We start from the raw sequence: 26,782 nt of genomic DNA on the forward strand, positions 1-26,782 counted from the left end.
GAATATCTCCTCTTTAATAAGCAGAAGCACGCTCTCTGTAGCTGTCTTGCAGTCAACACTTTCCTTAGAAAAGTTTTGTGGTGACTTGCTCTTTATTCTAGACCCCAGATATGTTTATCAAGCACAAATGGATGAATTTTGAATAGTAAAAAATACTGTTAAGAATCTGAAAGATTACAGTAAATGATTTGTAGTGTAATCACTACTATCTCTTTGGAGAAATACAGTCTTTGAGGCAGTCAGATGATTAGTTAAGTGTATGCTAGGAAATACAAATTAGGGAACAATGATTTATTTGCATGAGTCACTTTAATTGCTGCCTGTAGATTAAGAAAGTAAATGGTAGATTTTCACCTCTAGCTTCTTCTGTGGAACTCTGTCTACCCAGCACACCCTGAGAGGGTGATGCATTCCAATTTCTTCCATGTTCCTGCCTTGAGAGCCTTGGTTTTCGGTGTGCCTTGCTATGCCCTGAGTAGATAAAAGTAGAAGAATGGGAACCATACACAACCATATCAATACTCAGTAAGAGGAGGGGGGGCACTGGAGGAAGAATTGTAAAACAGAATTCTGAGGGTCGAGGGAGTTTCTATTACAAACAAAAGAAGATACAGGTATTAAGCTGTTTCTAGCAAAGTCATGCTGGCGTCACTCTGCCAGGTTAGAGTGTAATTAACTATTGACAGAAAAGATACTGCATGACTCATTTGCATGGGTGAAAAAGGTGAGCTTGAATAGACCTCGCCAGGTCCTCAACTTTGAGTTCAGGTCCTGAGGCAGGGAAAGTGTGTCGGTGCAAAGAAAACTTCAGACCACCAAGTGGATTGCACTCAAGTGGTCCCAAATAGATCAAGCCATCTTTATTTATACTTAAACAGAGTTTTTCTTAACAGGATTACATGAACAGCTTTATTATCAGGTTCTATTTTTGACTTTAAGAAATACATCACAATTTAAGGAATACATTGTGATGATTATGGAAGTCCCGAATGTTCCCCTTTAGGCTTCCTCAAATAAACCTTCCTACTCCCTACATAACCTTCTTCTAGACATAGAGCTCAGCATTTTTGCAGGCTTTCCTAAATATCGAGTCAGACACATCCCACTCTAGCAGCACTAATGCCTGCTGGCAGCTAACTGTGGTTACAAAGTTCAAAAGTATAGATGTGGATACAACGCTTTAAGGGCAACAATATTCAATCTCAGACAATCTTTCATGCCTGCAAGATATGTTTTAATACAGTTCCGTTTTCTACAAGTGGGTTCCCTGTCTCAATCTCTGTGTAAAAAGCAGACTTTGATAAAGCACTCTTTTCCCATCTCATTATACCATGCTTCTTCCACCAATATAAGCTCTGGTGTATGGTAAAGATGGATCTGCCCATCACACAGTTTGCATTGTAGTTTTTCCTGTTGGAGCGTACCAGATCCTACCAATGATTCTATGCTTGGTGTCCAGGGAACTTACTCTCAACCATAGCACTATGTGTATTCCTGAGGCTTTTTCCCTATTCTGTGCACCATTGTGTGCCCTACTCTCCTCTCCAGAACTTTGAGCGATTGCTAATGTTCCAAGTGTTCTTTTCTCATATGTATCTGTCTCTGTTGAGTCAGGAAAGTTCTCAGGATCAGGACTTGTAGTTAGTAATCAAGAAAAAGATTTGAGAAGCATCTCCCCCTTAGGGGAGTCTTAGGGGAAATATTCTAGAAAGAATAGAATTTTCAGGGGAAATTACAGATATTGCATGTCTGACTGCAAAAGTAATATTGAAAACCATCTAGAGAACCACCAATATAGCGAGAAAGAAAAGAGAGTGCAAGCCACAAAAGTTTTGAAAATTCCTATGCTGTCCCATGGACTACTGGTTCTTGCTAAGTGAGAGTCCATTTTCATAGATGTTTTGCCCTGAGACAACCTGTTGGACAGATAGCCATATGGCGATCTCAGACTACGCTACACAGCTGCCAACAAGATCTTACTGCCAACATAAGAAACAGGTAGAATGGAGAAGGTGATTGGATGCTTTTCAAGGGATCAAGAGAAGGAAACTACGTGAACATAGAATTTGTTCCAGGTTTTAAGAAAGAACATTCTATGTAGTGATTGAGAATAAGTCAATTTCCTTATAATTGCAGTTAGTTACATAGCTCTACTGCACAGGGAACTGAAATAAGGCTTTGGATTTTGATTTTCTTCATCTTTCAAATGTGTGTATATACGTTATACAAAAGTTTGTTATAGACGGTAGGAAAATAGTGTATCATGTAAATCTCTGATTGAGATAGGCTAAATCAACCACACAGTCACGATTTCCTTTGGAAAAAATATGCGAGGGTACCCAAGAGATTCTGATAGCTTTAGCTATGGTGATGCAAGTAGGTAATAGGTTTATAGCAAAGTAGCTAGAACAGGCAGACAGAAGGAAACCTAGAATTCCACATGCTCTGCACTAGGGATGTGATGAGCACATCTGAGCCCAGATCCTAGGCTCACTTCTCCAGTTTGCCTCTGTCAGAGGCTGATGCTCCTTGAACCTGGGGGCAGCTTTGTTGTGCGATCGTCTTAACTAATCCTCAACTTGGTGCCATTTTGCTTTTTCTGTTATGCTATCTCTATGCTCATTTACCTTCTGAAAAGGAAACGGTGAAATTTGGCAATGAGGGAACTTCTGGCTTCAAATAAGAGGGGTGTACCTTAGAAAAACAGAAGAATCCTTTCCCTTTTGAGAATCTTTATTTGAGAAACACAGGGACTGTAATTCCTACTTTATTCAGTTCCACACAATTAAAGTGAGAGCTGGTAGAAGATATTTAGCACTCTGCTGAGCACTTGGGAAAATATCTGTGAAGCATCCTCAGCTTCTGCTTTCTCCTCCCACTCACTTTGTCACATTAATTTAGGAGATGTGTCAATGTGCCCTCTCATCTCCTGATTAGTCTTTTACATTTGCCCAGGCTTTGGCATGAATATACCATAATCTCCTGTACCTTGACTCCCATTGATTCTGTACTGCTTGGATGCTAGGTCTGAGGAAATCATGAACTAAAAGCCTTCTCATCTGTGTTCTCATTGTCTAAGATGTAATCATGGGCATCAATGTCCTTGCCTCGTAGCTAGACTCTCGCCCTTGCCTGGCTAGTCTTGAAGACTCTCTTATTCTGTGTTAGCCACAAAAAGATGTACAACTGCTTGTGAATTAATATTGAATAATGACATGTTAGCATGCTTTTAGACACCAGAGTGAACGAAAATAGCATTAGTTCTACTCAAACTCATTGTCCTTGTTTCTTTAAAGATATTGGCAATTGTGTAAGAGGCAGAAACATTGTCTCTCATGGTGACAACAACGAGACCCATTCTAGTGAAACTTTTATTACATTCCTTTAAAATAGACCTCCAGCCACAAAGGAAAACACAGTCATTTTTTAGTGGTGGCAGGCACTGGCTACATATGCAAAGAAATGAAATTGTAGACTAAAAATCATTTTCTGTTTTCTGTGAAAATTCACGCCTACTTCTGGTTAGTCATCTGGATGTACACACCTAGACTTAAACAATTACCTTATTTTTCTGGTGAAATAGAAAGCCTGCCAATAAGAGAAACAAAATACATGGTTGCCTCAAAAAGAGAAAGTAGACCATCTTACTTATTGTGCTCTCAATATATGCAATGACGAATCAATAGTATTTATGAGATTTACACAGATAGACATGACATCATATGAGGCTGACTCAGAAACATCTTTATGAGCATTAGGAGACCAAGAGAAAAAGAATCATTTTTTCTTCTCATTAGAACAAGGCTCAAATAGGGTCTGTTCCAAGAGCTGATCCAAGTAAAGGACCTACCTGGAGGCAGTCCAAGCAGGGAGGGTATAAAAAAAGAGGAAGAGGGTTAAGATTTAGATGATGGGCAGACTACTATTTTGTTTGGGCAGAATTCTCTCAATGTCACTAAAATGATGAGAAGTCAATACATGAGGTGCTTGGGGGGTATTTCTGATCAAATCCAGAGAGAACGTTCTTACAAAAATGAAAATAATCTTTTATCTGTTCACACATGGAGTCAGCTCTCACATCTGCCCATGAACATTCTCATGTCTCTTCCAAATAAAATTAAATGGTTGTGCAAATGTCCTATAAATAGAAAGTATTAAAACAACCTATCTACACAAAAACAAACTAAGCCTCCTCCTCTGCGATGTTTGATTTCAGGTTGGCAAATTAATCAAAGAAGCTGCAGGGAAAAGCAATCTGAAGAGGGTCACTCTGGAGCTGGGGGGAAAGAGTCCTTGCATTGTGTTTGCAGATGCTGACTGTGAGTATAAGACCCTTGCTAGTGTCTCACCTTCTTCCTCCTGATGCCTGATGATATCTCAGTCACCTGGAGTAAAGTAAATTCAAAGTAAAAAGGAATTGTCTAGAGTCTGGGGTGATTCTGCAAAGCTTTCAAACTGTTCCTATAGCACACAGCTGATAAACACAGAGAAGATTTTTTTCCTGGGTTGGCATAGATTGCTACTTCCCAGTGTCAATCTGAGGTAGTATAAATAGGTTGCATCTAGAATATATGATGCGGTTTTGATAATTCCATAACTGTAATTGTATCAAGGGCACAATATACTTAAGACATTTGGAACCAAAAGTATCCTATCCTGGCTGCCAGCAAGTTTCTATTATTTCTCTGCTTTCACTCGATAGGGCCAGAAAAAAAATTGAACCTGTGAAGTCATTTCTCTCTCTCTTTCCATTTCAAGGGTAGTTAAGTTTGTCATTTTGATGTGACCCTATTAATAATGATCCAGATCACTATGATTTTTATTACCAAATGAAATCCTCATGTTTCTTCCTAAATAGTAATGACTTAGCTGAGATTGTGGTCCAGAATTTCTTTTTTCTTTTTTCTTTCTTTCTTTTTTTTTTTTTGAAAAAAAATTTTCCGCCTCCTCCCCGCCTCCCATTTCCCTCCCCCTCCTCCCGCTCCTCTCCCCCTCCCCCCACTCCTCTTCTCCCTCTCCAGTCCCAGGAGCAGTCAGGGTTCCCTGCCCTGTGGAAAGTCCAAGGTCCTCCCCCCTCCATCCAGGTCTAGGAAGGTGAACATCCAAACTGACTAGGCTCCCACAAAGCCAGAACATGAAGTAGGATCAAAACCCCGTGCCATTGTCCTTGGCCTCTCATCAGCTCTCATTGTCCGCCATGTTCAGAGAGTCCGGTTTTATCCCATGCTTTTTTAGTCACAGTCCAGCTGGCCTTGGTGAGTTCCCAATAGATCAGCCCCACTGTCTCAGTGGGTGGGTGCACCCCTCGTGGTCCTGACTTCGTTGTTCATGTTCTCCCTACTTCTGCTCCTCAATGGGACCTTGGGAGCTCAGTCTGGTGCTCCAGTGTGGGTCTCCAGAATTTCTTTAGTGTGAGAAGGGGAGAAGTAGGGAGGGGAGCAGAAAAAATGTAGAGCCCAATGAAAATCAACAAAACATTGAAAAGAAAGAATTCCTTTAACCCATCATTCATTGGCTCATACGTAAAATGAGGCTATAAACATAGGCTCCATGGAATTTGCTCTTGTCACTATTATTATCTGCACTGGAAATATTAGGACTTACTACTTGGTTAGCATGATGTCTACTTTGTCACTCTCTGTCACCTCTCCTCACTGCACATTCAACAACTACTGTTAGCTCACAGTTTCACACTCGGGTTCTACAATCATGAGCTGAGTAGTCCCCATTTATAAAATTAAAGTACACATATACACACACCTCAAAAATACACATCTTTTTGCATAGAATTAAAGATATTCTAATATAAAACTCTAGGCCCATTGGGCCATCTAAACTGAGTTTAGTATGCTTGTGTGGTTAAGGCTTTAGTTAAATTTTAGAAGTATTTTTCCTGGAGTAAGGGTGGGAGGGTGAATTGTTCTGATGTTGTGAGTTTTATTTTATTTTTTGTGCTCTTATGCTCTTTTTTATTTTTTATTTTTTTTGTTCTTTTTTAATTAAAATTTCCACCTGCTCCCCGTTTCCCATTTCCCTCCCCCTCCTCCCACTTATTGCACCCTCCCCCCACTCCCCTCCCCCTATCCCCACTCTTCTTCTCCTCCCCCCACTCCATTCCCCCTCCCTTTCGATACTGAAGAGCAGTCCAAATTCCCTGCCCTGCGGGAAGACCAAGGTCCTCTCACTTCTGTCTAGGTCCAGGGAGGTGAGCATCCAAACAGGCTAAGCTCCCACAAAGCCAGTTCATGTATTAGGATCGAAACCTAGTGCCATTGTCCTTGGCTTCTCATCAGCCTTCATTGTCCGCCATGTTCAGAGAGTCCAGTTTCAACCCATGTTTATTCAGTCCCAGTCCAGCTGGCCTTGGTGGGCTCCCAATAGATCAGTTCCACTGTCACAGTGGGTGGGTGCACCCCTCATGGTCCTGACTTCCTTGCTCATGTTCTCCCTCCTTCTGCTCCTTATTTGGACCTTAAGAGCTCAGACTGTTGCTCCAAATTGGGTCTCTGTCTCTATCTCGATCCATCGCCAGATGAAGGTTCTTAGGTGATATGCAAGATATTCATCAGTATAGGATAGGGTCATTTCAGGTTCCCTCTCCTCAGTTGCCCAAGGTACCAGCTGGGGACATCTCCCTGGACACCTTCTCGAATTTTGCATGCAAATGGATGGAAATAGAAAACACTATCCTGAGTGAGGTATCCCAGACCCAAAAAGAGGAACATGGGATGTACTCACTCATAATTGGTTTCTAGCCATAAATAAAGGACATTGAGCATGTAATTTGTGATCCTAGAGAAGCTAAATAAGAAAATGAACCCAACGAAAAATGTATAAGCATCTGCCTGGATAGGGGAAGTAGACAAGATTGCTGGGCAAAAACTGGGAACTTGCGGGTGAGGTGGCATGGGGCTAAGGGGAAATGGGGTGAGAAACGTGAGAAGGGGAGGATGGGAGGAGCTTGAGGGAATGGGATGGTTTGGATATAGGAAGGGTGGATACGGGAGCAGTGAAGTTTTTATCCTAACTAAGGGAGCCATCTTAGGGTTGGCAAGAGACTTGACTCCTTATGTTGTGAGTTTTAGTTGTTTGAAAGTCACTTTCAGAAAGACAACTTTTTTATTGAGAAAAGTATTCAGTAATGCTTGAAATTACTAAAGGCAATAGATAATTCAGTTTTCTTCTATTAGTTAATTAAAAACTGAAACCTAAAAGAAATATAATTGACTAAAGAATTATAAAATGGAAGTAGTTGTAAAATTATTTGCAATGACATTTTATCTTCTAATCAAATATATGCTCTTCAGAAGTCATAACAGGCACCATCTTCTCAGAGTTCCCTTATTATTTCCATCGTAAATAAAGGATCAAGAAGTCTATTTCTTTCTTGGCTTCCATGCAGTGTAATGAATCTATGTCTCATCAGATGATTAATCATTTTTCCTATCACCATATAGCATCTGAAACATACGTATGTGTGTGTATGTGTGTGTTTGTATTCTTTAGAAAACGTTCTACCTCTCCTGTGAATGTTTCCTTTGCAGTGGACACTGCCGTTGAGTTTGCACACCAAGGAGTGTTCTTCCATCAGGGACAGTTGTGTATAGCAGCATCCAGGCTTTTTGTTGAGGAGTCAATTTATGACGAGTTTGTGAAAAGGAGTGTTGAGCGGGCTAAGAAATACGTTCTTGGAAATCCTCTGAACGCAGGAATAAATCAAGGACCTCAGGTGAGTAAACATCAGAAAGGCAAGTGTTTTGGATGTAAAACTAATCTTTTTAGGTCTAATTATGGCTAAGTAAGATTGTATTAAGTAACTTCTTAATATTGCTCATTGGTAGCTGATATTATCTTTGTCTGGTGATTTAATTAATCTTACTTCAAACAGCAAAGATAAATCTCTTTCGTCTTTGCCATTTTTTTCTTTGTATCTAGAAACATTTTAGGAGACATGGTTGGAATTAAGCATAGAGAGAAGGACTGATGGGATGGATCAACACATAAAAAAATTTGTCATGCAATCCGGAAGACCAGAGTTCTGATTCTAACACCCATATAAAAGCTGGCTAGTTAGAACTTTGAGTTCAGTGAGAGAGATTCCCTCAGTAGAAAAAAATGAAAACCATTGAAGAAGAAATTCAGTGTCTACCTTTGGCATCCACAAACATGTACATACATGTATATGCACCTGTATACACTTCTTCAACATGAAAGTGCACACACATGTACATGCATTTGCTCCTACCTATGTATACATGCATGCAAACACACACACCTGCAAACTACACTCATATAACACACAAAAAGGAAGGAACATTTTAAAATGCTATCATTTCTTGCATTCTTCAATTGGTAAAATTCTTAATTCCTACATTCAAGTTTTTAGTCTGTAAATGTATACATATCTGTAAATTCTTCCTCATAATCAATTCTTCATCTCAGTTGCCGTTCTAGAAGCAGTAGAGCACTTCCCAACCCTCTACAGGGTCCTCAGTTTCTCTGATGTAAAAATATCCTGTGTTTTTGAAGGTCCTGATTTCTGGACCAGAAAAGCTTTTCCTTTTATTTATCAAAAGCCGGACATCCCATGGGGTCTCTGAGTTTCTTCTTTGTAGTTACATCAGCTGCAAATATGAATGCTTTTGTTTCTCTCACCGCAATGTAAACTTTTGTTCTTGCACAACTTTCATTCATGGGCCATTGTTTAAGCTCTTGGACCTTCTGAGCTTACCCTTTCTCCTGGATATCACAATAGGGGCCACTGACCTTATCTGGAGACAGATTAAATTGAAAGGGATCTACTTAAACTAGTGAGAAGAGGAAAGGATGCTACTGGGCACCCAACAGTGAACAGGAAAACCTAAACAAAGATTTTACGCTCCCCAAGTGCCTCACTATTGAGTTATAACCTAACTTCATTCTTCAATTATTTAATAAATAAAACTTAAATTCAATTAAATGCTTAGGGTATATTGCCACCAGTTATACCCTGAGAAAGGAGTCTGGCAAAGTCTTAAAACCCAAGTGGACATGGTCACTGCTTTTTCTGGACGTAATTTGTTTGCAAAAAGGTCTTATAATTTTCTACTTAGCACAAGTATACGAATAGAAAAGCTTTAGTACAAAATAATGTGGAGTAGTGAAACCTCAAAGACATAAATAAGGTAACTGTCAAGTGAAGGAATCATTGTGTTGTTTCAATATCATTGTTATTTTTTTAGAGCAAGTTCAGAGATTATATAGAAGTAGTTATGATTTTCATCATATTTGTTATTTTTCAGATTTCTATTTGTGTTTCATATAGACCAGAAAAATATATAGTTCTCTGCCGCACACCACGCCTCCAGGTATCTGCATTCTGTGCTCTTGAACCCAGTTTGCGAGCTTCGGGCAAGGGACTGGAGATTGAGAATACAGACGCAGAGACAGACCGACAAGCAGACCTTTTAACACGGATACCAAAGTCCCAAGAATGCCCCTTTATTGTGTTCAGGGGAAGATTATATAGAGATAGCCACGCCCCAGCCAAACCCACCAGAAACCACTCTCTTGCCATCAGGAACTCCTGAAGGTCTCATGCTCAGAGCAGCTGTAGGCACTCAGATCAGGGGAAAACAAATTGTTTACAAGAAATTCAGAATCTGGGGTGTCACTGATCCCAACAGTTATCAGTGTTTTTGTTGTTACTATTCCTCTTTCTAAGTATCTATTGGTCTGTATACATAAGCATGAAATATGTTTATCATTAGATATATGAGTAAAAACATAGAAGATGGCGAGGGCAGATGAATGGAAGACAGATAAATGCCAGACTGATGGCCCAGTGGTGCATGCTTAGATAAGGAAAAGAGAAGCCATGGGTATCTGTAATATATAATACTGAATGAGGGCCTATATTTTCCTTCACCAGGAAAGAAATCAATAGCCCCAAAAGCTGAGTTTTAATATTTCATAACTTGCAAGAGGAATACATTAGAACAGACTTAAAACATTAAATTGTAGAAATTGAAAACACACATCCCATTTTCTAGGTGATTAGCACAGGGCTTTGTGAGTTCATAGCTGCTTGTGGCAAGTAGAGCTGTGCAAGTAGAATAGACAGGCATGCTGGGATTTGGTCAGTGCTAGGGGGAAACTCCAGGCATCTCAATGCTTCTCTCTGTCTCTCTTTATCTTTCTCTATCTGTAACAAAGAGCTTATGAGAATAGTCTTCGAGGAGGCACTTGCCTAGCATTTTATCCATTGCTGGCTTAGTCACCAATTCTTTAAAAACAGATTTTGGGAATTAATACTGTATCATAACCAAATAGGTATGGAGAAGGCAAAAGCCATATATATTTGCATAGGAAAAGCAATCTCTACAATTTTGGAGTTTCTTCTTTTTTATGATTACCAACTTACTGTATTTGAGTTTTTCAGCAGTTATAATAGGTGTGTTACTTATTTTATATTACATATTAGAGTTTATATAAGGACATTTGTTTTATAAAGTATTCATTTTTTGCTTCATTCATACACACATAGATATGCATATATGTGCATATACTTGGAATGATCAGTATTTTTATTTGAAAAAGAAGTTTGAACTTTCCTCTACTCAATCTTTATGTCAATAACAAGAAGATAGTAATATGTGTCTTGAGAATTCACTATGTCATAAGCCACCTTCTGGGGTGAGTTCTGCCATGGTCCAGCCACGATGGGTTCATACATTCCAGGATAGAGGTTTGTGGATTAGAAGTGTTAGGTAGGAGGAAAAGAGGTAGGAAATAAATACAGAGACACAGAATAGTACAGGGAGGGCAACTCAGTGAATACTCAATACTGAATTTGCCCAGCGTATTTTTCATACACTTTTATTCCCCAATACAAAAGGGGGGAAAGAAGGCAAATGACTGCTTTAACGTGACACAAAAGACAATCAGAACAGTTACTTACTTCAATACTTGAGACATCAAGCCATGATTTCCTGAGTAAAACATTTGATGTCTCAGGCAGGATATACAGTGAACATTCCCTAGACCAAGTATCCTGTAGGCAGTCACTCCCTAATGCCAAACTTCTTATTTTAAATGAACAAGCAGGAGTATGCTCAAATTCTCTGATCTTTGGTCAGGGTGGAGTGAATCACCTCTATGGGCCATCTTAATGTCCAAAACAAAAAAGCAAAAATAAGCTCAAACTCTCTGACCCTCCATTAAGGTGGTACAGGTTTACAACTGTAGGCCTCACACATTATACACTGAAATGAGACCATCTGTGTGGTATACTGACACAGCAAGTGCCATGCTGATTTTGTTGTATTTTCATAAATGTCTATTAAATAAAAAGCTAAAGCCAGTATACAAGGTAACAATTAACTTCTCCACTTAGAAGAAATTAGTATTTTTTAATTTAAAAATTTTAAAAATTTAATATGAATACCTTTCTATTTCTTTAGCAGATATTCAAGAATTCAAGATATTGTCACCAGATATGTTCTCTAGTAAAAGAGAGGCAAATACTTTAATTAGGGAAATAAACTTGAAACAAGAACTAATAAATAGTGAGCTTTGAGGACATGATCAAGTTAATTTTCAGAATGAGGGAGAAAAAGAGGGAGATGCTTATGACCAACCAGGCAGTCAGCAGTCAGTCAAACGTGGGGAAGCAGTAAAACAGAATATATGGAATGAAAGAAAGTTAAAAGGTTCTGAGGTAAAATGTAAATGAAGCAAAATTGGTTAATACAAGTTATAAGAGCTAGTGGGACAAGCCTATACTATGGCTGAGCATTCATAACTAATAATATGTCTCTGTGTAATAATCTGGGGGCTGGGAGTCCAAGAAAGCCAGTTACAATTCTACAATAGGCTAGAAATGAAGAGATTTTCTTTGGGGAACATCCATTTGAGTGATGTGCATAAGAGATTTTAGCAGCATGGTACCATATTCTGTGACAAAGTTCCTAAAATTATAACTGATATTAGTTAGCATTTACTCTGCCTTATTGTTGAAATTGAGGTAAATGCAGTTAGAAGTATGCCATGGATCACTTCTGATCCTCACAAGACTAAGGAGATTGGGAGAATCCAACAAGATGACAAATGCCATTTTTAAGTCACAATAAGAGACACTTTCAATAGGCAAAATCCTAATCCTTTTTGTAGTGCTTTGATATCCATTTCTTTAGCGTGACCCAACTTTTATCTCAGATAGGCTGTTTTCAACAATGATATCAGACACAAGAAATATTCATTTCACCACTATATGAGAGCTCAGGTATCAGAAAGACTTCACATTCTATTGCATTGTAGGAAGACTTGGGTCATTCTGATATTACCAAACAGAATTTTGATCTCTTTTTACATAAATATTAGTTAAAACATTGTACACCTGTGGAAACTGCCATATATTTAGGCATAGTTCATCTTTTGAAAAACAAATATGGTAAACAGGACTTGTTAGAAACTATTATCCAACCTACTGAGCTGAACTAAGCTGCACTGAGGAAGACTGATATGGTATCAAAGGGATGCCTGGCCACATGTTTTACTTAGGTAATATCATATCTTTTTTGGTTATCTGATGGCGATTAAAGACTAGATAGCTATTACAGTTTTCTTTGTTACCAAATTCAGAAAAGAAACTCACAAAAGAGGTATAAAGCTTATAAGGTTGAGAAACAAAGCTTAAGTTGTTTATCTAAGATAATGTTTTGAGGTCTAAAAATATAGTTTTATGTTGATGATATAAGTTATCATAGAAAGTGAATTAGGTGAAGGAAAGATTGGAATCACCAAGACAAAGTAAATAATGGAATATTTTCTCTGAATTTGCCAAATGCTATGGACAGGACATTGTGAATATAATTCTTACCTGATAATTGTTCCTATTGTATATAGTTTTACTGTATTAGATCTAAATCTTTCCTTTTTATTTAGATGAAAGAGGGGAAATGTGTGATAATTGGACATTGTATGAAGATATATTGCTGTGAACTAAATGGCTAATAGCTAGGCAGGGACGATAGGTGGGATTTCCTGGGAGACAGAAGAAGAGGAGGAATCGAGGTGCACTATTTATGCTACTGGATGCCAAAAGACATGTAAAGAGTTAGACATATAGAATGAAAGAAAGGCAAAAAGCCATGAGTCAAAATGTAGATTAGCATAAATGGCTTAATTTAAGTTATAGGAGCTGGTGGGACAAGCTTAAGTTCAGGCCAAGCTTTCATAATTAATAATAAGTACGCACATTACTATTTGTGAACTGGTTGCCTAAAGAAAAATCTTTCTACAAATTAGTAGTTAAAACATTTCATGCCCATGGTAATTGACCACATGCATAGACATAATTCATCTTTGGAAGCATGAAGGTGATAAGCAGGACTTGTTGGAAACTTGGATAAAATCTACTGATCTGAATTACTAAGTCTGGTATTATACCAACAAGATGCGAGGAAAGACGCATGCTTTAGGAATACACAGATTCTATCTCTGAAGATTCGTGGTCGTCTATAGTCAAGAGCATCTATTCTCGAGTGGCATACCCACTAAAACTGGGTCAAAGTCCTCTTTCTCACTTCACTCTTTTATTTCACTCAGGACTAAGATTTCAGACAAATGTGTTCAATCATTAACATGTTTTCTTCCAAAGTGAATAAACAGCTGTTGTATGAAACCTTCTTATATTGCCATGTCACCAAATTTCTATGCTTACCTAACTTCACTAAATGTAAATATTTTTTTTTAGATTTCTCTTTTAGTTCATGAGAAAAAGCATACCAAAGAATTAGATGAGTATCTGTCACCTATTTTGGAACATTGGATTTCATATGAATATCCTGGCATTTTGAAGTCTTCATTTGCAATATATTATCTTTATTTTCTCTCTTTTTCTTGTGATTTCTTTCAATTAGATTGACAAGGAACAACACAATAAAATACTTGATCTCATTGAGAGTGGCAAGAAAGAAGGAGCCAAACTGGAATGTGGTGGTGGACGCTGGGGGAACAAAGGCTTCTTTGTTCAGCCCACAGTGTTCTCCAATGTTACTGATGAGATGCGCATTGCCAAAGAGGAGGTAATGATCCTACCTGTTTCTATTTCTGGGCTTGTCATGATCTTCTGTGCATAACCTGTATGTTCCCTTAAAATCCTCAGCTCCTTGAGTAGCTTTCCCCTGAAATGTTTGATGATAAAGTCTAAAGTGATTTGTGATGAAGACTAATTAGTGAGGAGTGCAATGGGCTATAAATAGTTAATATCAAACCCAGAACAAAATCCACAGCAGCTTTTGTAGGTGCTTAATTTACAGCCTTAAAGGAATGGGAAATGACCCTGTCCTTTGTAAAAATAGAAATAAATGTGGACAAATTGTGCTACATATGCCACGCACAGAACAGCATCCACTGAATTATCTATATTATCCACATAAAAAAGTCAACCAAGAGAGACAGAGTGAACTGGTTATATAAGGGAAGTGAGGATGAGTCCTGGGGACACAATCTAGGTAGCATCAATAAAGACGGTACCCAGATATTCAACAAATATTTAAGAGGAACTAGTTTGTGATAAAAATGGCAGCTAATATACTTCACAAGTATGAGGGCTTTGAGGACTTTTAACATATGCAGAGATAAGAGCATTTTTTAGACAATGAAAGTTTCATACACTAAACTAAAATAGGAAGATACATAACTCAAAAACACTCATTCATAATTTCAACATTCAATGTACCTGATATGGCAGAGAATCTGAGAGGTTATTTTCTTTACCTACATAATGTAAACAAATAAAGAGAAAGGGGAACTATTCAGCTTTGCTGGGAAATGAAATAAAGAAAAGAAATAAAAATCAAATATATGTGGATCATGCAACACACTTAGGATATCTCCATCAATTCAATACTCAACTGCATTTGCATATCTGCACTTACTGGTCAATGCTTCTTTAATCAGACCTATTGCTCCTATAGATTTTGGTTAACATTTCTACAAAGGACAATAAAGCAGAAAATAATCTTCATTAAAGGAAACATTTGTTGTGCTCTTATGCTCACTGGAATATCTCATTTGCTGTTTCAGAATAGGAGCCTAGAGCCCTTACAGAGTCAGCTGAGTTACCGCAACTCAGAGCAAACGCCCTGTCTTCCTGCTCCACCTGCTTCCCATTGACAGTGTTCGCCTTGCTATGCTTCCCAGTTATAGGGTCATGAAAGAATTTAGAGCCCCAGGGTCCGCCCCTACCCTTCAGGGAGTGGCTTCTAACTGCCCCGTGGTTCTCAAATTGACTTGGAACCAGAAAACCATTTGATACTTGAGGAATTTTGCCAACCCATGTCCACATTTCTCAGGAAATTGTACTAGCATTCAGAAAGGCTTTTTTTTTTTTTTTTTAGTTTTGATAAATACCTTACCAAAATATAGTAGTTTTGTATCCATGTAAAAAATCCAGGTATTTCCTATTACTTCAGAGTGGGGATGAGCTACAGACTGATTTGTGTGTGGGTTTTACTAACTAGATTCCAGTAGAAATGAAATACTGGTTTATCCTGGATTAGACAAATTGTGACCTCCGTTCCCTGTCCTGTAACTCGAGCCACTGCCAGATATACTGTTTAGTATAGCTTCCGGAGTTAGGCTTCCAGCAATAAATCCTTTTATACTTTTTGGTAATTCTATATATGGATGGGTGACTAGTATAATCTGGATAAGAATTTTGTGTTGTTTTATTTAAATATTTTTATAATATAATATAAGATACATATTATATATGTTTTACAATATAAAATATAATATATAATATAAAAGTATCCAAATATAATGAAATGGATGATACTTCAATCAATAACACACACCAGTGTTCAAGGCATGAACATTGTTCTCGATCATTGTCCATTTGTTACACGTAGAGCAAAGCACTGCTTTCTAGGTCTTGTTATCTTGTGCAGTAACTTGAAGAAAACTAGGCTTAGGATTTAAAACGTTTCCAAGCAAGTCATGCATTTCCTGACTTGTTGTTCAATCTTTACATTTTGGGAAGCTCTGTCACAGTGTGTAAGAATAAACACTGCCATGATGACTTGTGTCTGCTCCATAGAGAAAAATCACACACGATCAGAACATGTTTCTGGCTTCACATGAATGGCTGTCTGTTTTTATCCTTACACATAGGTCTGAAGAGAGAGACAACTCTTTAGTCCATGGAGAATAGCTTCTAAGAAAGCCTAGGAAGTGTATTTAAAGCATATGCAGTGTGTATAGTATTAACCTGTGTTTGTGTCACTCTTGTGTAGATATTTGGACCAGTGCAACAAATCATGAAGTTTAAATCTATAGATGATGTCATCAAGAGAGCAAACAATACTTCCTATGGCCTGGCAGCTGGAGTCTTCACAAAAGACCTGGATAAGGCCCTCACTGTGTCTTCTGCTCTGCAGGCCGGGCTAGTGTGGTAAGTGCATCTGAAGTAAGCTGTGTCCTTCCTGTATTAGCCAAATAGGCAGGATGAGTTGACCTCCTCTAGACTTGAACTTTCCTAGAAATTATCTGACCTGTTAAAAGATAGTTTCTATACATAAAAAATAAAAGCAAATTATTGTCTTTCAGCTTTGCAAGTTACTTATGTAGAATATTAACCATTTTATGGCTGTTTGATTTATACAATATACATATTATTAGATAATGCTAGGGCACTTCGTACTCTGCTATATAAACAGGAAGATGAAAGTAAAATTCTATTATAATCAACCATATCTTAGATAATGTATAATACTACCTTATATGCACTAGACATTATTGCTATTACTGTCATTTACCGTATTTGAAATCGAACTGAAGGAGTTACATTAGCTGAGCATATGCTCTACTTGTGAGCTCTATCCTAGTCTGCTTTATACTTTTTAATACAAGATAAGAGCTCAGTTTCTCAGTCTGGCCTTGAACTCACTCTGTGGTCCACACTGGTCTTGGACTTCTCATCCTCCTACAAAATGCTTCGGAGAGGCTGGGATCACAGGTCTACATCCATAGGTATTATCTAATTGTTTTTTAAATTAAGATATGTACATTTGTATTTTTCTTTCTTGTATGTCTGTGCACCATGTGAGTGCCTGGTGCATGCAGAAGCCAGAAGAGGGTATCCAATCCGTTGGAACTGGAGTTGTAGACAGTTCGTTGTAATCCACAGTACTGGGACCCAGCTCAAGTCCTCTGTAAGAGCAGCAAGCAAGGACTGTCTACACTGAGCCACCTCTCCAGCCTTTTCTATAGCTTTTGACTTAGTTTGTTCTTTAATTTTTATAATTTAACTTTAATATAAATTCTCAGGCTGTGCCTCTCAAACTGAGTCTTTGCCCATCATCTCCTTTCTATGGACTGTTTCTTCAGCAACTTTTTCCTCATCAAGCCTCCCTTCCCTCAGTCCTGGGAACAGCACAAGCTGTTTTCATTCTCTCAGGTAGTTCAGATAAAGAAAACAAGGCACTGAAAAGAATCCTAAGGGACACAACGAGGCAGTTCTTGAGCCTCTTGTTCACTTGAAATACCTTTTCCTCCTATCAAAGTGAGAGTCGTCATCTCGTTACTATTGACTCAAAATTGTAATGTATTTCTTACACTCATCATTTTATCTTACTCAACAACTACTCTTTGTCATCCCAAATCTTGTCTGTGGTCAAAACTGGAAGCTTGCTGAGATTTAGGAACTTATCAAGACTATACAATGATCAGCAGAGTGAGAATTATATGCTCTAAATCATCCTCCACATGTGTCTATTTAGTGTGAGTTTAGCCAGCTTCACACTAAAATGACAAATCCAAAATGCTGTGAAATATGCCAACATAATGTTAAGACTGTTTGTGTTCTGGGGGAATTTCAAGTTTTTTATTTTCAAATATGGATTTTCAACCAGTAAAATCTATTTGAATAATCCATAGATGGAAAAAAACCCTCAAATTGAAAGACTTCGGATTCCCTGAATTTCAGAGAAGAAGCATGAAGCCTGCATCATTGAGAGCTTAAGTACTTTAACATGGTGCCAGAGAGACTGCTTAGCAAGGGATGTACTTGGTGTGCAAGTTTAAGAAACTTCAATGTAAAAGCAAGATATGGTGGCCTGTGCTTAGAAGCTTATCACTGTGGTCTGAGACAGAAGAAACCCTGGACTTCACTGGCTAGGCAATTTAAGAAAATTGTTGCACCTGAAAGATAAGAGAGGCCTGACAAAAAGAAAAAAAAGAACACTTCACCTTTATCTCTTCTCTGGCTTCCAATTATCTTCTCCACACATGCATGGGCACATGTGCACATACTCACACATGCACACACACATACATATACACTCCTGTGAACACATTAGATGTATGAAAAATTTATCTATACAACTAAATGAGGAATGCTGTTGAGAATCAGACAGCTCAATCATGTTTCTGGGGTTTACCAAATGAGAGATGCAGCTGAGAATCAGACATCTCAATCACCATGTCTCTGGGGTTTACTCTGAGCGTAGTATTTTTACTCAATGAAAGATGTTAAAACTGCCATAAAACCTTAATATACAATCAGCATTAAGCGCAGGAGCTCAAAAGCCTGATTTTTTTTTCTTATTGTGCCATTTCTTTCAAAGTCTCTTAAAGGAAATTAATCAAAGTCCCATCTAGTTAGAATAACCGATGATCAACATAGATTTTTCTATGATAAAAGTACTGGAAAATTGAACACTACTAACTCATACATATTCACGATCTACATTTGCTAAAGACTTACTGTGTACCATGTATTTTTATAAATCATCTGTCAGAGGTCAATAGCAGCTCTATAAAATATAGAACATTATTGTCTCGCACTCACATTAAAATAGTTGTTCACAGGCTGCAGAGCAGCGCTCCAATCACCCTCTCCCATCGCCTTGATCTACAATGACCTTCTCTCTAGTTATAGTCACACTTTTTACTGTGTGTTTGGTAGAAACATCTTCAAAATATTTCTAAAAACTGGTTATCAGACTGATAAATGGGCCCAATTGCTGTCACCACTTCTGTTTAGACTGTCTATTTATCAATGAATGAAACAAATGAAAAAAGTATTGACACGTATAATAATTGCTGAGAAAGTTGATTTTTAGACTTCTAAATGTATAAACTTCAAGATTACCACAAAGCTTCATACATATAAGCCATTAAAGAACACCATTCAACCCCAGGCTCAGACACTTCTTTTTATGGCATATTCATTCTTCCCTCTGTTATGATTCAAGCTAACAGTATGTGCATGCTCGCGACACGTGCGCACACACAGGCACACAAATTCATGCTCATAGTTTTGTCATTTATTTCTAGGTAATATGTACTAATGCCTTTTGCATTCTAGATTATAGTGCCGCTTTTAATTTCAGGGATCATACTTGACCAAAACAAAAGAGTTCTTAAGGAGACTTCTGAATTTTTAAATTTCCTGATTAGAAATTATGGGATGTGTTAAGTATTACCTACAGTAGCCACCTCTTCTTTGTTTTAGGGTGAACTGCTACTTGGCTATGGCTGTCCAGTGTCCTTTTGGTGGATTCAAGATGTCTGGAAATGGGCGAGAACTGTAAGCTAAACTTTATATTACAATGCATACATATTTTGTGATAAGAATTGCTGCTCCCAGGAAACTGTTCTGTTTTCACTACTTTGGGGGTAAACTACACCTATATTTAGCATCATATAGTTTTTTTACATGTTGGAAATACTTCCTAAGTGCAGAAAAACACTAGCAGATGGATTATACTTAATTAAGCTCCTACTACCCATTCAGAGCCATGGTAGGTATACCACCTTGGTAAATAAACTCTTGCCTGTTTTTAGGATTTTCTATGGTATATGCAAATAGAAACTATTTTCAGAAAGCAGATAAAATGGTAAACTGGTAACATTGAGATGAATAAAAATAAATATCGAAACACTCAAGATATTTGAATATACCTCTTGAATAACTTAAAGCTGACTTATCAAGCTGATATGCTTCTAGTGAAGTCTACCTAATAACTATAATGCATCCGTTAAATAAAGCATTTGCTGCAAAATTTCCACAGAGAATTGCTGAGACAATTACCTGGAATGACTCCTTTCTAGAGTTATGAGTTATTTTCAAAGGCAGAAAAGCCGAATTAATGAATTTGAAAACAGGGTTTCTAAAGAATCCCAAATAGTGAACTCAGATGAATTTTTATTTTCTTGATTGTATTTATGAAATCAGCTTAGCAAGTGTTTCCCTGAACCTTCATTAAGGCTCATCTCTTGACACCAGGGTTGAAGCAGACATAGCATAGTCTCATACTGTTTTAGGCATTGGGTGGTCTGTCATGAGAAACAGGACTGCTATGTGCAGGCTTACCAGAGATCATTCAGATCTGCTTAGTCATAATCAACACTTGATGATGAGCCAACGGGGTGATTTGTACACAGAAGAATTAGAAGTCAGGGACAATAATGTATAGATTCCTCTTAGCTAGGAAGAAATTTAAGGAGGTAGATGCTCTTGTGGTCTGCCTGAAAATTTTATATATATATAAAAGGTGACTCAGGTCAGCCTCGATGTGACAATACATGTAGAATTCTATGAGTGTCTAGTGTCCCAGTAACCCTAAATGCAATAGAAAGCAACTTGGTCAAATTTATGAACTAAGTTGTCTGCCTCTTTGGTATGAACTACTTATTAAAACACTACATTTTAATGGACTTTAGAGAGCTTGGTCAAGCTATTTAATTATGTTGAAAAACATGCTTTTGAGGTTTTTAAGACCTAGTTCCAAATGTTTAAATTATTCACAGAAACTACCAATATACAGCATTAATATTTGCTCAGGAGAATAAGACATTGGCTATATACACAACTGAATCAGGAACAGAGTAGGTAGAGAATTATCAGAAATCAGCTCCCTGACAAACCTGTGTGTGTATAGGTTTTATGATCCTATATACATGTAATGTGATTTTATCCAAATGATGCAGATCACAACTGAGTGTGGTCCTTATAAATTAAATCATCCGTCAGGTGGAAAGAAATCATGATTTCAAAAATTGGCCTCAGGTAGAACCCTAATAAGTTACTGTGGTATCTACAAATGGACTCAACTCAGCTTCTGATCACTTGAAACGGACTTGAAAAATTTTAAGTTTATTGATAACGTTGAATAATAGAGAAAACCATCATTGCTAAAATCTGAAAAGCCTGAATCAAGCCATCCTTAGTTTCTTTCCTCCTTAAAAGGAAATACAAGTATTCTAAAAACAAAATAAAGGAAAACAAAAAGAAGCACACAAAGAAACAAAAATTCAACATATGAAAACTAGGTGGTTGTTTGGCCCAGATTAAAAATTTCCTGTTAAAACTATAGCTTCAGACGAACAGAACCCTGAATGGAGGAGGATCTTGGTCTTCTTCTACCTGCTCAACTCTTCTATGACAATGCAGATTATGAATGCAGGCTCAAGTGAAGTTGGTTGTTTATTCTGTTTCTCTTCATTCACTGTACAGTGAAATATGAACTCCTTATTTATTGGTCCAATAAAATATAATTAGATGGAATTATGTAGTAGTTAGCCATATAGCCAAATAAAGTAAACAATAGATATCTTTTCTTAAAATAAGCTGAGAAAATAATTATTTAAAATAAATGACATGGTTAAGAGTGTTTTTCTCCATTGGAGAATTTATGTTTGGTTATAAAGCTTATGGTCAGCTAGCAACTATATGAACTACTCCATATTCAGTAAATATTTTCGTTGTCCCTACTCAGATAAGCAAAAAAAAAAAAAAGAAAAACCTTGTATCAAATTATTTTTAGTGTGCAGTCATGTTTTTTTTTTTTTTTTGGTTTTTTCGAGACAGGGTTTCTCTGTGGTTTTGGAGCCTGTCCTGTCCTGGAACTAGCTCTTGTAGACCAGGCTGGTCTCGAACTCACAGAGATCCACCTGCCTCTGCCTCCCAAGTGCTGGGATTAAAGGCGTGCGCCACCACCGCCCGGCTTGCAGTCATGTTTATATGCAACTTTCTTTCCTTTCTAGGGGTGAGCATGGCATGTATGAATACACTGAGCTCAAGACAGTCGCAATGAAAATATCTCAGAAGAACTCATAGAGAATCCAGCAGAGAAAAGAGAAACCCTTCAGCAATTTGACACATCTCCTATAGTCACCAGTAGAGTGATGTTCTCCTTTAACTCTTTCTTCTATTGACTTTTTAAACATAAGTGATTCATCAGTATTAATGTCACACATAGAAAACATGTTGCTTAATCTGAAAGAATCTTTAGCCTTCTAATATGTGACCCCAATTCCTAGTCCATATGAAAAGGATTGATTTAGGTACCTGCTCCTTGTGACTCTGTCATGATCAGGTGCTTTCTACTGTTGATACTTGTCTAGAATATTTACTTTGTAAGGGGGACCAGTAGTGATTTAAATTCTGTCCCTCAGTGACCCTTTGTATGCCTAATGACTACAGAGTAAGTTGTTCTGTTTCCTATGGTTATCCCCTCGGAGTGTTGTGAAATGTTTTCTGGAATGCCTAGCTGTAATTAAAATGTGAAGTTTAATAAAGGCAATCTCACATGATTTCTGTTCAACCTGAGTTTTTAAAATAAATTTTATTGTTTGAAAATTACATATATATGTACAGTATGTTAAGATCATATTCAAACCCGCTCTCCCCTATGGCTCCTCAGATCTGCATCCATGTACATCCTCCTCCCAATTCCACGTACTTTTAAATTTATCGTCCCTCACTGAATCCAGTTAATGCTGCCCACATGCACATGAGTGTGGAGCCATTCATTGGGAACATAGTCAGTCTATCAGGAGCTAATTTACCTCTGGAGAAAACTGACTTCCCTTCCATCAGCAGGCATCTACTGCTAATAGCTCCTCTTACAAAGATGACTTTCGTGCTTCTGCATTTATGCTGTAAGGTTGACTGGCTTTCTCTTGTGCAGATCTTATGTAGTTAACCACAACCACCATGAGTTCATGAGTACAGTGAACCTGTCATGCCTGGAGGCACTATTTTTTAACAGTCTTTCCTGATCTCTGGCCCTTATAATATTTTTACCCCTCTTTCATGATGTTTCCTGGGCCTTGGGGAGAGGGTTGGTAATAGGGAAGTCCTATTTATTGCTGAGCATCCCACAGATATTTCTGCTCTACATTATAGCCTGGTGTGAATCTCTAAATTATTCATTCTATATTGTAAGACCTCCTGAATCTGCTGGAACAATATCTTAACTTGTTTATTGCTAGTCCCTATATAATGGATGGTTTCCAATATTTAAAGAACATATAAATATACCAGCTGTCAGTATATAAAGTAAAAGCCTCATTTGCAAAATTTTTAAACACTAAAGCTACAGCTTGCACCTCAACGATTTGAGCTGAAGCTGGTTTTGTCTGCACAGCATGTCCCTTATCACCTAAGCAGCCTTCCCACTATATGAGCCATTAGAAAAAATTAAGAAAGAATCCTTTATGGGCTCTTTTGCCACTATTTTAGGAAAAATGAATGAGTGCAGCTGTGTAAACTGCAGTAACTGGTCAGCTGGGAAAATATTATTAATCTGACCTTGAAACTGAGCAGACACAATTGCCCAAGAATCATTATTTTGGAAAAACAATTTAATTTGATGCTTAGTGTAAGAGACATTGGTTATAGCTGGTTTCTTGCCAAAATATTTCCAAGATTCTATCCTGTTCTTCTGTGCTAAGCATGCTACTGCTTCAAAATAAGGATTTAATACTTTAACTGGTGATACAGAAAGGTGCAGCCATAGAAGTGGCCTATTTTGCCATAAAACTGCTCTAGGAGCTTGTTTTGTAGGTAAAATACGTGCCTGCCATGTTTGGCTGTAATCAATATAATGTACCTGCTGTTCTTGTGTAGCCTTCTCTATCTGTGAGAGAATCTGTTTGGCAGCTTCTGTAAGCTGTCTGCTGGAATTTGGATTGCTATCTCCTATAAGGATTTCACTTAGAGTCTCGAGGTCTCCTGTAGGAAACCTTAGATAAAGGCCTCAGCTATTGTTTATTTCCTTTGAACATCATTTGAAGTCTTTAAATCATCCTCTCTAATTTCTATTTACTGAAGCTTAATTTTTGTGGGGTATAACAAATGACCTAAATATTGAAAAGGTAGGTGCCTCTGTACATTCTCAGGAGCAATAATTAGTCCTACATGTCTTAGGCTCTGTTGTAATAATCCATATGTTTCTAGTAAAATATCCTCATCTCTATGAGCAAGATCTTTCCACTTTCTAGTGTCTTCTTCATTTTCTTTTTTCAAAGATTTAAAGTTTTTGTCATACAAGTCTTTCACTTGTTTGGTTAGTGTTACTCTGAGATATTTTATGCTATTTGTGGCTATTATTGAGGGTGTTGTATCTCTGATTTCTTTCTCAGCCAATTTATCATCTGTGTACAGGAAGGCTACAGAGTTTTTTGAGTTAATCTTGTATCCTGCTACATTACTGAAAGTATTTATGAGTTGTAGAAGTTCCTTGGTAGAATTTTTGGGATCGCTTATGTAAACTCTCATATCATCAGCAAATAGTGAGAGTTTGACTTCTTTTCTGAATTGTATCCCCTTGATCTCCTTTTGGTGTCTTAATGCTCTACTTAGGACATCAAGAACTATATTGAATATATACAGAGTGGATAACCTTGTCTTATGCCTGATTTTAGTGGGAATGGTAGGAGTTCCTCTCCATTTAGCTTGATGTTGGCTTTTGGCTTGTTGTATATTGCCTTTATTATTTTTAGATATGTTCTTTTTATCCCTGCTCTCTCCAAGACTTATATCGTGAGGGGATGCTGTATTTTGTCGAAAGCTTTTTGGAAATCTAATAAGATGATCATGTGGTTTTTATTTTTCAGTTTGTTTTTATGGTGGATTACATTGAAAGATTTTCGTATGTTGAATCATCCCTGCATCTCCAGGATGAATCAGACTTAGTCATCGTGGATGATGGTTCTGATCTTTTCTTGGATTTGATTTGCCAGTATTTTAGTTAGCACTTTTGAATCAATGTTCATGAGTGAGAATGGTGTGTAATTCTCTTTCTTAGTAATGTCTTTGGTTTAGTAATGGCTTGGGTATTAAGGTAATTATATCCTCATAAAGAGTTTGGCAATCTTCCTTCAGTTTCTATTGTGTGGAATAATTTGAGGAGTATTGGTATTAGTTCTTCTTTGAAAATACTGTGGAATTTTGAGCTGACACCTTCTGGTCCTGGGCATTTTTTTTTTAATTAGGAGACTCTTGATTACTGTTTCTCTTTCTTCATCAGTTATAGTTCTGTTTAATTTTCTTATCTGGCCTTGATTTAATTCTGGTAATTGATATTTATGCAGAAAGTTGTCCATTTCTTTTAAGTTTTCCAATTTTGTGAAGTACAGGTTTTCAAAATATGACCTGATGATTCTCTTTATTTCCTCCATGCCTGTTGTTATGTCCCTCTTTTATTTCTAATTTTGTTAATTTGTATATTCTCTCTGCCTATTGGTTAGTTTGAATAATGGTTTATCTATTTTGTTGATTTCAGCTCTCAATTTGATTATTTCCTGCTTTCTAGTTCTCTTGGGTGAATTTGCTTCTTTTTGTTCTAAAGTTTTCAAATGTTATGTTAATTCACCAGTGTGGGATTTTTCCAGCTTCTTTATGTAGGTATTTAGTGCTATAAACTTTCCTCTTAACACTATTTTGATTCTGTCCCATAACTTTGGATATATTGTGTGGTCATTTTCAGTTAATTTTAGGAAGTCTTTAATTTCTCCCTTTATTTCTTCTTTGACCCGTTGATGATACATGTGAGCATTGTTTAATTTCCATGTGTTTGTGGATTTTTTGAAAATAGTATTGTTGTTGAATTCTAGTTTAAAACCATGGTGATATGATGAGATATGTGGGGTTATTCCAATTTTTTTGTATTTGTTGAGGTTTGTTTTGTTACTAAGTATGTGGTCAATTTTTGAGAAGGTCCCATGAGGTGCTGAGAAGAAGGTATATTCTTTTCTGTTTGGATGGAATAGTCTATAGATGTCTTTTAAGTCCATTTGAGTCATAACATCTGTTAGTTCTCTTATTTCTCTGTTCATTTTTTTGTCTGACTTATCTGAATGTGGAGTGTTGAAGTCTCTCAATATTAGTGTGTGGGGTTTAAAATATGATTTAACCTTTAGAGGTGCCAGTGAATCCAAGGCTCTGGTGGTTGTTTCTCATGGTATATTCAGTGTCATGGTTCTATTTATCCCATTGGTCATTCTGTGTTCCTGGAGGTCGCTCAGAACTCCTGGGCTTTGCTCTACACCCTTGGAGTTTTCTGTCTCGGGCCTGCTGTAGCCTAGGTTGTTTGCTCAGAATTGTTTCTGTAAATGTCCCTGGTCTGGATCCATTTCTGTAGAGGTCCATTACTTGGGGGTTGGTCCTATAATGGACAATGGCTCTGATCTATTCCCTTGGAGTTCCCAGACTTGGGTGCACCTAGACTGGGAGAAGACCTGGCTCAGGCTTACTCCCTTGGAGGTCCAAGACTCAATTTCAGACCCACAGAGGTTTCTGGTTCCTGCCTATTCCTTTTGATATTCCAGACCAACTCCCAGACCCAGAGAGGTACTGAACCAGGCCTACTCTTTCTGAAGTCCCAGACTCATGACTGTATCTACAGAGATCTCTGATTCCTGCCTACTCCTTTGGAGGTCCCAGATTCACACCCAGACCTGCAGAGGTCTCTTGCTCTGGCTTATTTGCTTAGCAGTTGCTCCCCTG

At 37.6% G+C, this 26,782-nt stretch overlaps 1 protein-coding gene across 1 annotated transcript in view; it reads left to right on the forward strand.

Annotated features, from left to right (window-relative positions):
- Positions 1–22,633, forward strand: part of LOC130879337 (aldehyde dehydrogenase, cytosolic 1) — a 37,872-nt gene extending 15,239 nt beyond the window's left edge. Inside the window, exons 8-13 of the mRNA XM_057777695.1 lie at positions 4,217–4,319; positions 7,545–7,729; positions 13,902–14,066; positions 16,281–16,438; positions 19,502–19,576; positions 22,036–22,633. Coding sequence (XP_057633678.1) covers positions 4,217–4,319; positions 7,545–7,729; positions 13,902–14,066; positions 16,281–16,438; positions 19,502–19,576; positions 22,036–22,108 — 759 coding nt within the window. The 3' untranslated portion in view covers positions 22,109–22,633. The remainder of the gene's footprint in view (positions 1–4,216; positions 4,320–7,544; positions 7,730–13,901; positions 14,067–16,280; positions 16,439–19,501; positions 19,577–22,035) is intronic.
- The last annotated feature ends 4,149 nt before the right edge of the window (positions 22,634–26,782 follow it).

This window comes from Chionomys nivalis, chromosome 8, assembly GCF_950005125.1.
Source record: "Chionomys nivalis chromosome 8, mChiNiv1.1, whole genome shotgun sequence".
Classification (NCBI taxonomy): Eukaryota; Metazoa; Chordata; class Mammalia; order Rodentia; family Cricetidae; genus Chionomys; species Chionomys nivalis.